General features: G+C 47.8%; 1 protein-coding gene across 1 annotated transcript in view; it reads left to right on the forward strand.

Annotated features, from left to right (window-relative positions):
- PI4KA (phosphatidylinositol 4-kinase alpha) overlaps positions 1–13118 on the forward strand; it is a 118311-nt gene that overhangs the window by 79865 nt on the left and 25328 nt on the right. Inside the window, exons 24-32 of the mRNA XM_035706280.2 lie at positions 1151–1221; positions 1303–1427; positions 2627–2708; positions 2955–3038; positions 4225–4314; positions 6368–6487; positions 8780–8872; positions 10132–10288; positions 10526–10653. Of these exons, the coding sequence (XP_035562173.1) occupies positions 1151–1221; positions 1303–1427; positions 2627–2708; positions 2955–3038; positions 4225–4314; positions 6368–6487; positions 8780–8872; positions 10132–10288; positions 10526–10653 (950 nt within the window). The remainder of the gene's footprint in view (positions 1–1150; positions 1222–1302; positions 1428–2626; positions 2709–2954; positions 3039–4224; positions 4315–6367; positions 6488–8779; positions 8873–10131; positions 10289–10525; positions 10654–13118) is intronic.

Raw genomic sequence — 13118 nt, forward strand, 5'->3', positions numbered from 1 at the left:
TTTTTTTTTAAGATTTTATTTATTTATTCATGAGAGACACAGAGAGAGGCAGAGACACAGGCAGAGAGAGAAGCAGGCTCCCCATGCAGGGAGCCTGATGTGGGGCTCGATCCCAGGTCTCCTGGATCACACCCTGGGCTGAAGACGGCGCTAAACCGCCTAGCCACCCAGGCTGCCCATGAGACCTTTCTTAAAGAATTCCAATTACTAAAAGTAGAGAGAGTGAAGAAAATAGAAAATCCCAGTGAGACCAGAGTACCTGCTGTAGGCAGAGTCCACTGACGGGTGCAGAAACCAGTGGGAAAAATCTTAAAGAGAAATTACATGTCTAAAAAAAGAGAGAGAAAGAAATGACATGTCTGCATCACCTCAAAGTATCTTCCCCAGAGTATTTCCTGGTGACTGTGGTGGTTTTAACTTACACCCACATTCTCTTCAGGAGCTGCTACTTAATTCCCCTCCCTGTGTGGGCTGGACGCAGTGACTCCTTTCTGAAGAGTAGAGCATGGAAAGGGAGAAATAGTAACTGGACAGTGGGAAACCTGGCACACACCACTGTACCCAAGCAATCAAGGTCAGCCTCACCAGCGGTAGGAGATCCTGATTTCACACACCTCCCCTGCCCTGCCACCCCACTGCAATGCAACAAGAAGGCCACTTCACCTCTGGGATTTTCCTAAAATCCTGTAACCTTGGTCTAATCATGCACATGCATCAGACATACCTAAATTGAGGGACATCCTACAAAATGCCTGTGCTCTTCAGAAGTTTCAAGGTCACAAAAGGCAAGAACAGAATGAGGAGTCAACATAGATTGTGGGAGACTAAGGAGACCTGATGGTCAGTGTCATGTGGCATCCTCTTTGGATCCTTGGACAGGAAGGTCACATTAGTGGGAAAACAGGGGAAATCTAAAATAAATCTAAATAAAGCCTGAAATTTAGGTAAGACTATTACTGTTGGCTTCTCAGTTTTGACGAATGATCTGCTAAGATCTGGAGAAGCTGTGTACAGGGTATGTGGGAACTCTGTGCTCTCTCTGCCACTCCTTTGTTAGTCCAAAATCTTTTCCAAACAAAATATTTGAAAGTAGCTGGAATTGGTTCCTTTCCTTTGATGCTCCTGACCTGTGAAAACCTCCTCATTTCAGGGATGATGCAGTGTGTGATTGCTGTTGCAGACAAAGTATTTGATGCCTTCCTGAACATGATGGCAGATAAAGTAAGCCTTGTCAGCGTGAGTGTGTATGTGCCCAAGGCATGTGGAGAGCACCTGTTGTACCTGTCTCTTCTGAATCAACAGGCTAAGACTAAGGAGAATGAAGAAGAGCTGGAGCGGCACGCACAATTTCTACTGGTGAACTTCAACCACATTCATAAGAGGATACGGAGGGTGGCGGACAAGTATCTGTCTGGTCTGGTGGATAAGTAAGCTCATTTTCCTTCTAATGTTCTGTGTGTGTGTGTGTGTGTGTGTGTGTGCATGCATGTGTGTAAAATTCTCATTTTGGAATGCACGGAAGAACCATCCTTATACTAGCAGTGCAGAAAAATTGGAGTCTGAATTTAAACTCTCAAATGGCAATGCAGCCTCTCTCAGAATCTCATGGAATTTGCTGTAAGGTCTGAAATTTGGTCCTGAAACTTCCACTTATTCTGAGCTATTGATGCTCCTTGCAGTGCGTCTCTTGACAAGGGGTGTCACCTGCCTGTGTCTCGGCATCCCACCCTCCCCTGCTGCAGGGCTTCTCAGGGCTTCCTCTGGGAAGTACACAGCCACCCTAAGTGACATCTTCCACCCCAGAGCCTAGCCAGAGGTCCCGGGTAGAATCAGTGTCTTTCAGGCTCCTCAGAGAGGAAGGAGAGCCCACACAGACCCTTTTCCACTCCAGGCTGTCTGTGCTGGGAGCCAAAGTGGATTCTCATGGGACATGCCCCCACATGGATGGGAACCCTCAAGGTGGGCTGGGCCAGCCTGTCTGCAGTGTGAGGGCTAGAGGCAGCAAACAGCCGTGCTGGGCCTGCCCACAGATCCCTGCAGGCGTCCAGGAGCTCTGGAGCCTGCTGCAGGCATCATGTGCCTGGTCCAGGCAGGCCCAGAAAGTAAGTCCAGCACACGTATGACTTGTGTCTGAGCTGGACCTCCTAAGCGATGGGCCACAATGAATCACAGCTGTGCAGAGTCGGCTCTCTTCAACCCTGACCACTACATTCAGGAACAGGTTCTTTTCTTTGCTCCAGGATGCCATCCAAATACTACCATTTTCACTTTGTGCCATCATGTGAAAGTATTAGGGTGCCCTGGTCAAAACCAAGGAGGATCGCTTTGGGGAGTGAGGGAGCACGACCCTACCAGTATATAACTGAGACGATCGATCGGTGTCAAGTTGAGAGCAAGTCACATGGGACCACATCCGGGCCCTGAAAAGTGGGACTGGCAGGAGCCTGGGGGGTGTTTCTGACTGAGTCCTGTCTGGGAGGCCTCCTGACCTCCTCTGACCCTCAGCTGGGCAGCAGGAGGTGGGGCTCCCACCTCACCCTATCCCACCCCTCAAGGTAGCACTTTAAGGAACTGAGATTCCTTGAAGGTTTGGCTGCTCAACCCTAAGACATGACTCTTGATGTAGGTTTCCCCACTTGCTCTGGAGCGGGACAGTACTGAAGACCATGCTGGACATCCTCCAGACCTTGTCGCTGTCACTGAGCGCTGTGAGTGTCCCTGCCTTACGCCTGAATCCGATTTATACTACAAGTAGCCAAATTGGGGGTGGGGACCCCAGATCCCACCCTGGCCTTTCCCAGCGAGCTGCAGCAAGTTTGGAAGTCCATCACAGACCATATATGTGTGGGGAAGGGAAGCAGACACTCTGCTGCCCAGTGTGAGCTGGAGGCCCAGCTCAGCAGAGGCAGCCCAGGGAAGGCGGTTGGAAGAGGGAAGCTTTGTTGTGTTTTCAGGACATTCACAAGGACCAGCCTTACTACGACATCCCTGATGCCCCCTATCGGATCACCGTTCCTGACACTTGTGAAGCCCGAGAGGTAGGCTGGCAGCCGTCCCCTTATTAAGGGCCGTCTTCATTGCCCTCTGGAGCATCAGGGCTGGCACATTGCACGCATTAGATTATTCGGTCCCAGCAGTTGGAGGTGTGAGCACTGTGGTCCCCCGCTAGCAGTGAAGAAGGCCTGAGTTGTCAGAGTTGCACAGTATGAGCAGGGTGGGCTCCTGCCCATCAGCCATGCTGACACCAAGCCCTTTCTTGGTTCAGCTGCCAAAGGTTTTCAGCTGCCTGTCCGTTTATGGTGTCTCAGAGCTGCATGAGCAAACACGACTGTCAGACCAACTTCACTATTGTGAGGTGTGCAGACTGTCATTGTGGTAGTCGAGTAACATGACTTTGGCTTTGTGTGACGCTATGGGAAATAGAGTAAGTAGCTCTAGATAAGGAGGATGTGCTGTGTGAGGTCTGACTCGGAGCCCTCACTATGGCAAACTGAGGCCTAGGGCCAGGTCACATCCCAACCTTGGGGCCTCCAGCCAGACCAGCTGCCAGCTGGGATTTCTCCCCACAGTTACGAGGCCGCCGGAATGGCTTTTACCTCCCAGGACCTATATTCTCCAGTCACTGATTCAGGACATATGTTGTCCAGTGGCCATGTGAGGCACTGTGAGCTAGGCCCTGCCACTTTATGCCAGGATTATAGACCAGGCTGTCTATACCCTATTCCCAGAGCCTCGGAGTTAGAACATGGTCACTATAATCATTTGCTAGGGTTGCCATGATTAAGTGCCACAGACTGAGTAGCTTAGACAACAGAAATTTATTTAGTTATTTATTTTCTCACACTTTTGGGAGGCTAGAAGTCTAAGATCAAGGTGTTGGCAGAGTTAGTTTCTTTAGAAACCTCTCTCCTTGGCTTTTAGATATCTTTTGTGTTCTTGTGTCCTCACATGTCTTCCCTCTGTACCCTAATCACCTTCTCTTTGAAGTACACAAGTCGGGTTGGATTACGGCCCACCCATATGATAACCATTTTACCTTAATTACCTCTTTAAAGGCCCCATCTCCAAATACTGTCACATTCTGAAGTACTGGAGGCTAGGACTTCAATACTGGGTTTTAGGGGGGTACACTTAAGCCCTCAATAGTAGTTAACTGCAGTCTGTAGCTAGCATCCTCTGACAACCCAAATACACTGATTTCGGCCTGATTACACTCTTTTCCAGAGCATCGTGAAGGACTTCGCAGCACGCTGTGGAATGATCCTACAGGAGGCAATGAAGTGGGCACCTACAGTTACCAAATCCCACTTACAGGTACTTTCACAAAAAAAGCAATTTTGATACACTCCTTCCAGTGATCTAGAGAGCTTTCATAGACATAGCATACTTGAAATACAAACAGCACTAGTGTGACTAAGCAGAGACCAAAAACATTAGTCTAATGCCTGAAAATAACAGAAGCCTCAGAGGCTGACTCTTTGGTGGGAACACCTTGGGGGGTAAGGGTGCTGGTTATGGGTGAGGGGGGCAGGTGCAGTGGGCTCTGTGAGCAGACAGACCCAGGGAACCTGACCACTCACCAGGTAGGTGTCAGGTCTGTGGCAGGACTTGGGGCTGCTTGCAAGATGGGTGCACAGGGAGACCTGGCAGTCCAGCAGCAGCACCTGTGCTGGGTACTGGAGCTGGAGGGTGGCTGCCATCCCAGTAGAGCCCTGTCCAGGTTGCACGTGGAGCTGCACATGAGCCTTCTCAGACCACAGCTCTGGCTTATGAGCACAAATGACTGCAAAGTGAGCCATTACTCTGGTCAAGCAGAGGTGGACCAGAAATACCACAATACGTGAGAGGAAAAAGTCACCTCAAAGGGATCAAAGATAAGAAAAAAACCACTAGAACAGATCTGGCTTAATAAAGAGAAGGTGCATCAAAAGGGGCGTGTGAAGCTGACCTCAGCAACACTTGTTAGGATAAAGCTAATTCCAAAGTGTTTCTGCGTCTGGAATCCAGGAAGGACAGAGCAGCTAGCCCCAAGGGCCTTCCAAGGCTATTTGAAAATCCATTTTGCAAGAGCCCATAGGTGGTGCCTAGCATTGCCATACAGTTCTTCCTTTAGCTAAGGTTTTGGAGCAATGAGGTTAGAGCAGTTAGGGAAATGAAAAAACAAAAAAACAAAACAAAAAAACTGGAGCCCTCCATTAGACATTCAGCAGCTAAGCTGCATAGAGGTGGGCCTTGTGACTAGGCTGTGCTTGTAGCTTAACAACTGCCACTGTCTAGTGGATACACCGGTACTCTTCGGGCAAGGGTACTTTCTCAAACTCTTCATATTTGGGAACTGATTTTTTGTGGTACACATGGAGGAGGGGGGGGCCTCAGCTCCCAAGGCTAAGGTCTAAAGAGGGGTGGCCCCCTTTCATTCCTAAAAAGGTTCATTAAACAGAAAGGCCTACTATAGGGAGAGCCATGTGTTTCTGCAAGCGTGGCCTAGCAAGGGAGAGGAAAATGCAAAGAAACACTTGAATTGGTCTCATTGGTCCAGCCTTCATTGCCCAGCTGTAGTATCCCCATCCGTCCTGGGCTTCCAGCTGGCAGCTTCAGCCCATCCTGAACCATCCTCCACACTGCCCACTACAGCGGCCCATTGTTGCTAGCAAATAGGCTCTGCACACCTCCCTCCTACCTCTGTTCATTAGCCACTCCCCTTTACTATGGGGTCCATGGTTGGGTTTCTGGCTTGTGCACTTTCCTGAGGGGAGTCCTGTGGCTCACTCTAAACTCCCTCCCCTGGCATACAAGGCCTTTTGGACTTGGCCTGTCCCTGGGCCATGCTTGCCACCTGCTATCTAGCCCCTTGTATTTGCTACTCCTGCAGTGCTGATCCCTGGCCCCTGATGATCCACAGAGCAGAAGGCCTTCTCACATGTCCAGGCGTCCCTTTACCCCAGCAACTCCCTCCCCCAGTTGGCCAGGCAGACTCAGGCCCTTGCTCTGCCTTCCTGCTATCCATCAGGCCCCCTGTTACACGCAGGGCTGCTCTGGCAAGAGAAGTGCCAGCATGTTGACAGCAGGGCCAGGACTCTGCAGCTCTGTGTTCTGGGTATCTGGCATGGGACCTGGCAGGTGGCAGACTGTCAGCAAGGATGTATCAAAAGAATAAGTGATCGTCTCACATTTACTGTGTGTGCCAGCCACTGTGGGCAAATCATCCTTGTTCATGAAGGAGCCATAGCCAACTGGGGGTGGCAGGGGGGAGGTGGGGGGTTTAACTGATGCTCCCACAGAGAAGGATCCACCTGACATCAAAACCAGTGTTTGCTCTACTACCTCACACACCTTAAAATAAAACAGCCCTTTTTTTTCTGACCAGGAATATCTGAACAAACATCAGAACTGGGTGTCAGGACTGTCCCAGCACACGGGGCTGGCCATGGCCACCGAAAGCATCCTGCACTTTGCTGGCTACAACAAGCAGAACACCACTCTTGGGGTATGTGTGTGCCTCCTGGGGAGCAGGAATCTCCTCAGCCCTGGGAGCCACAGTGCAAGGGAAAAGACCAAAGCATTTGGGCACCCATGTGCTGCACAAGCAGCTATGCTAGCAGTAAGCAGGTCAGGTTCCATGTGAGATGCCCAAGTTCAAAGAGTGTTGTCACTGGAACCTTACTGTGTTTTCTTGATTCATTAATGATATCAGATTTGGATTTCTTTGTATGCACAAGGAAGGAAACTGATGTATAGGAGACACGGTCAGCATTTTCTTATAGTTCACGTTGATTGGAAACATTACCTGGATTTTCCTGTTTCAGCAGGTGCCAGAGCACACGTGCATACACACCCTCAGCTTCATCTTGTTCCACTCAAGATTACTTTAGAGGGCAGCACATCCATGAAGTAGTGCTTTTTTAGTTAAATCAGAGTTTAGGATCAGAGCAGCAGATTGACAACAGGTGATCTGACTGGCAGCATTGCATGGCAGTGTCTCCCAGTCTTAGGGCCTAGCACTGTGTCTGTCAGTCTGGCCCAACCCAGTATGGCTGCAGGCTTCTTAACTCTGTGCCTCCTAACTCTCTCAGGATGGGGAGGTGGGGAGGTTGCCACCTGTCTTAAGGACATGATAGGGTGGAGGTACAGAGGCTGAGCACCAGTGGGAGGATGGCCTTGTGACTTCTCACCATGGCTGTGACTCTAAGTGGGAAGAGAGGAGCCCATGAGGCAGGCTGAGGGTGCTCAGCCTCCGTGCAGAGAAACCAGTGTCTTCTTATGTCCCTTGTCATTTTTGGAGCTCTCACCAGAGATCACTCCATGTTCTCTGAAGACATCAACATCTGCAAATACAGCTAGAGCACCCTCCACACTGTGGCCTACAAATGCATTTGCCACCTAAGGAGCCTGCAGACATCAATGAGCCCTATTCAGGATGCTGAGAAGGCCACTGTTCCCCATTTTGCAGGGGAGTATATTCAGACTAAGGACAGCAAGTGACTTCTCTAGGACCTCACAGCTGATTAGTGGCAGGGCCAGGTTCTAGTACAGACCTGCTTGATGCCATAGGCAACACTGTCTCCAAAAAACATAAAGCAGTTTTGTGTGACCTTTTAAAAAGTAATCCAGCATAATTTTATGAGAAAACCTTGTATTTTCTGGCTTTTTTCCCAAAAAATTTCATATTTTCTTCTTCTGACCTTCTTTCTCCCCACTCACCTCCCTCCAAGAAACAACCCCTCAACTTCAACAATTGAGAGATTCATTTTCCTCAGTAGCATCTGTATATCAAGAAGTGGATAGGTTGGTTGTGTTGGTTTGTAGTAAAAGGTACTAAAAGGAAATGTGAAAGGTGGTCATCCTCAGTGCATATTCATAATGTATGGTGATGCTGGGCAGAGCAGTAGCTGGAAAGCATAGTAGCAGTGAGCCAGCCAGGGTTAGGAAGAGCAGTCATCAGGACCCTGGGGTATGGAGACTGAAACTGAAGCTGAGGAAGTGGGGGCAGGGTGTGATCTGCAAATATTTTCCCCTTTTTGTGGGCTGCCTTTGTTCTCAGGAGTGCGCCCCTTTTGTCTTCTGCTGTTAGGCCAGCATTAGACCTGCAGCAGCTGTTGGGTGTCTCTGAGCTCCTGCTGGCTTCTGACACCATGCTCTTAACTTCACCCTTCACCATCTTCAAGTCACGTGTACACACCAACACATACCCACAGAGGAGACAGCCTGGGAACACTAATTTCTCAGCATTTTCATTGTAGGCTATGATGATTTTCACAATGATCTGGTGATTAGATCTGTTCACCACTGGGAATGAAAGCAATCAGGGCAGTAAAATGAAGCTATATCACAAGCTGCCTTCCAGAGAAAATTTTTCATACTAAAAATTTTTTTATCTTTTTCCTATGAGACCTGTCAGACTAGAGGTTATTCTAAAGTATTTTTGTTTCATTAGCTTGGCAGCACTGAAGATTTTTAATAACCCCTGAATCCAAACTTGACTTCTTAATTGGACTTAGGCTTAGCCATGGTGAACATGAGAAAAGCATGTCTCAGTGGCCTGAAATAATTCTTGATAGGGGTGCCTGGTTGGCTCGGTTGAGTGTCTGCCGTTGGTTCAGGTCATGATCCCAGAGTCCAGAGATCGAGCCTTGCATCAGGCTTCCTACTCAGAGGAGAACCTGCTTTTCTCTCTCCCTCTCCCCCTCCCCCTGTTCCCTCTCTCACTCTCTCACTCAAATAAAATCTTTAAAAAAAAAAAAAAGAAGAAGAAGAAATAATTCTTGACATTTGTCTATAGGCAACTCAGCTTACAGAGCGCCCAGCCTGTGTGAAGAAAGATTACTCCAACTTCATGGCATCCCTGAATCTACGCAACCGCTATGCAGGCGAGGTACTTTTCCTGCCCTTGTGTCCCAGGGCCATCAAAGTGTCCTCTCGCTCCAATGCCAGTCAGCTCCCTTCCAGTGGAAAATGCACTTGAGGTCTAGAACTCACTCACTTTAGGTGGACTTGAAGGTGTGGGGCCCTGGGACTCACCAGCACAGTCTGGAGCATTTATGGCACCCACTCACCACGTCTGCAGGAGGGTGATTTCACATACACACACTCTGGCCACACTGAAGCTTTCTGTTTTTCTGCCCTGTTTTTTAGTGATAGCAAACATTTGTTGAGTGCTGTGCACTATCTAGGGTGGTTGATGAGGTGTACATACTATTATTACAATTTTACAGATAATGAAACTGAGGCTCTCGAAATAAAATAACTTGCCAGAGTTACACAGGCAGAGCGGGGTCAGGAACCACCTCTGATCACCATGAGGGCTTTCATCCACCATGCCACACTTTAGCCCAGCTTGGCAAGTTGCTTCACCTCTCGGGGCCTCAGTATCTGAATCTATAAAACACAGAAGTTAGCCTACACCATTTCAGAGGTCCCTGCAAGTCCATCAGTGCCTAGTCTGAGTGGGGTCTCCCCTCCCCCCTGTACAACTTCCTCATTCTAGCAGTTGCTCTTCCTCTTCCTGTGAACCCTCAGCACAGGGGCCCCTCACTCTGCTAGGCTAGGCTGGGCTAGGCTGTTGCTGACCCTAGCTAGGCTGCCACTGACCCTGCGTTCCCATGTGCTAGGGATTGCTCTGATGGCCTGTTCCACCTATTTTGAATACCCCAGTGGTGGTAGGAAATCTGTCTTTGGCAGTAGGTTTGGTTTTTGGAAGGAGTCATATCTTTTCTATGTAGTCGAGTCTTGTAGATAAGAGAGCAGCATGCTTTTGTTGGGGAAAAAAATGATATACAACTTTAAAAATAATGAGACCGTGCTTCTCATTTGAGTCATTAATTGACTCTGAAAGAACTGTTTTTAATCAGTCCACATCATGCAGCCCTACTGTGGTTCAGACCCCGAATTCAGTACTAAAATGTAAAATCAACAAGACCAGGTCTCTGCATCTGAAGGACCATCTAGAATGAAGGAAATACCAACATGCATTTCTGAAAGAGAAGTTCCCCCAATGTATAAGCAGTGGTAGCATCATTGAGCCTGGCACTCTCTACACACATAAGCTCTAGTTTGAGAAAGTAAGGCTCTGGTCAGGCCTTGTCCGTGTGCCTGGATTATGTGAAGCTCTCTTGACAAGTGTGCTTCTTGCAGGTATATGGAATGATTCGGTTTTCAGATGCCACAGGCCAGATATCTGACCTGAACAAAATGATGGTCCAGGAGCTGAATACAGCGTTAGACCTCAGTAATGCTCAGCAGTACACGCAGGCCATGTTCAAGCTGACAGCAATGCTCATCAGCAGCAAAGGTAATGGATGGAGGCATTGGGGAGCTCTGAGCTCGTTTGGAAATGAGTATTTACCTTTGTCTTCTTTAGGGATCTGGGGGTCCCCTAGTAGAGATCTCTGTGGTGTCCTTAGGGGTAGAAGTAAACAGAAGACCATCATTGGCCCACCTGGTTCTCTGTCTTGTTGACTTAAGGAGACAAGCAGAGGGTTCAGCCAGTGTTCAGTGCTTCTTCTGAATAGCGTGTGTTTGGTTACAGATTGTGACCCACAGCTCCTTCATCATCTGTGTTGGGGTCCCCTCCGGATGTTCAACGAGCATGGCATGGAGACTGCCCTGGCCTGCTGGGAGTGGCTGCTGGCTGGCAAGAATGGTGTGGAAGTACCGGTAGGACACTAGCTGTGTTCAGCTCCTGAGGGTGGGGCCAGAGAGATGGAGAGAGCTTGACCTGGCTGTTCACCTGACAAGCTTGGAGACCCCAGGCCAGCCTCTCACCCTCTGGGGCCTCAGTCTCCTTATATGTAAGGCTGTGATATTAATGCCTGACCACTGGGCTATCACGAGGACAACAAGGAATATGTGTTAAAAGGATCCTAGTGGGATCCCGGGTGGCTCAGCGGTTTAGCGCCACCTTCAGCCCAGGGCGTGATCCTGGAGACCTGGGATGGAGTCCCACGTCGGGCTCCCTGCATGGAGCCTGCTTCTCCCTCTGCCTGTGTCTCTGCCTCTGCCTCTCTCTCTCTCTCTCTCTCTCTCTCTCAGGAATAAGTAAATAAAGTCTTTATTAAAACAAACAAACAAAAAACAAAGATTTAAAAAAAAAAGGATCCTAGTGGTTTCTAGGAGTTGTTGTTTCTCAAAAGCTCAGTAGAGGGAGCCATTTCTCTGAGAGTGGAACACATGGAATATGATCCAGAGAGGTTGTGGTTGTTCACAAAGACATTTATTTTTCTTGGCCTGCTCACTTTGGGAGGGGCAGTCTTCCTGGTGTCCATATTTCTAAAGTTGATGTTGGAGGAGGCCCCCAGGCAAGGTCATATACGCCCTTTCAACTGATTGGATGAATATCTAAGAACTGTTGAATTTTTCAAAGATCTCATTAATTTTCATAACAACAGGGAATTTGGCATTTTTTCTGTGTTTACTTAAGATGAGTTGAGCTAAGTGGTCAAAAGAGGTGTTTACTTTTTCTTGTACCCTGAGGAAAATGCAATATTTCCAAAGATGGAATTAGAATGTTCCGGGTAGGTGCTGGTGGTGGCAATAATCATCATACCTCACATTTGCCTGGGTTATTATAATTGTATGGAGTTTGTGTTGGGCACACCACTCAGAGTCTGGGGAGGTATTTTGGTCTGGTGGCTCCCATGGGAGAGTACCTGGTCAGGGAGAGGCACTGACCTCTGCCTCTCAGAAGAGCAAGTCAGCTGGGGCCCTAGACTTACCAGTGGCTCCTGGACCCTTTATCTATGAAACTAAGGTGGGCACTGGGTTCTCAGCCTGGCCAGCTCTGCTCACATCACGGAGCATGCAGAAGGGCCTGTGAGAATCCTGCCACAACCTGTAGGGGCTCTGACTCCAAAGAAAAGTTCCTCATCTGTGTAATGAGACTACTAGTATGAGCACCTATGACAAAGAGTTATTGTGGAGATTGAATGACTTAATTCACCTCACCTCACAGGCCAGGATCAGTGCCCAGCGTAGCGATCTATTAGTAAATACAAACTGCTGTTGTGATGGTGGCTGTTGTCATTGCCAGGTAGAGGATTCCACACTGACAGTGATCTGCCATTGCTGTTACATACACCCACATGCCCCCTTCTTTGGTTTTCATCTGTTTTACTACTGCATGGGTTATTATATCTTATAATAGTGCTATATTTGTTCTAAAAGTCCAAAGCTTTTCAAAGAAATTAAGAAAAGGACTTTTTAAAAATATCACACATTTATCCAAATATTTTCCATTTCTCACATTCTAAGTCTTCCTGTAAACTCAGATTCGCAATTGTTCACTTTAGCCCAAAGAAATTCCCTTACCAGGGATCCCTGGGTGGCACAGCGGTTTAGCGCCTGCCTTTGGCCCAGGGCGCGATCCTGGAGACCGGGATCGAATCCCACGTCGGGCTCCCGGTGCATGGAGCCTGCTTCTCTCTCTGCCTGTGTCTCTGCCTCTCTCTCTCTCTCTCTGTGTGACTATCATAAATAAATAAAAATAAAAAAAAAAAAAGAAATTCCCTTACCATTCCTGTAGTTCAGGTCTGCTGAAATAAATTCTCTCTGCTTTAGTTCACCTTCATTTTTTTTTTTTTTGTTTTTATGCATGTGGATATTTTTCCTGGATCTAGGATCCTGGGTTGACAGGTTTTTTTGTTTTGTTGCTTTTAGCATGGTAAGTACATCTTCTATTGTCTTCTGGCTTGAATTGTTTCCAGGGAGAAGTTAGCAGTCATTCTTATCATTGTTCCTCAGGAAGTACTATTGTTTGTATTTGGTTTTTCCTTTTACCTGCTTTTAGGATGTTTCCCTTCATCTTTGATTTTTAATAGTTTGACTATGATATGTGGTTTTCTGTGTATTTGTCCCGCTAGGGTTTATTGAGTTGCTTAACTTTAGAGATTGAAGGTTTTTCATCAAAGTAAGAAATTTTCTTTAAATATTTTTCCCCATTTTCTTGTCTCATTTTGGGATTCCAAGTACCCACACCTATGTTGATGACTTCATATTGTCCCACAGATCATTAACATTCTCTGCAGTGCTTTTCACTTTTCTATCTCTCTCATTTCATTTTGGCTCATTTTAATTGGTCTGTCTTCCAAATCACTGCCCTTTTCTGACACGTTATTCTTTCTGTT

This window comes from Canis lupus, chromosome 26, assembly GCF_003254725.2.
Source record: "Canis lupus dingo isolate Sandy chromosome 26, ASM325472v2, whole genome shotgun sequence".
Taxonomy (NCBI): Eukaryota; Metazoa; Chordata; class Mammalia; order Carnivora; family Canidae; genus Canis; species Canis lupus.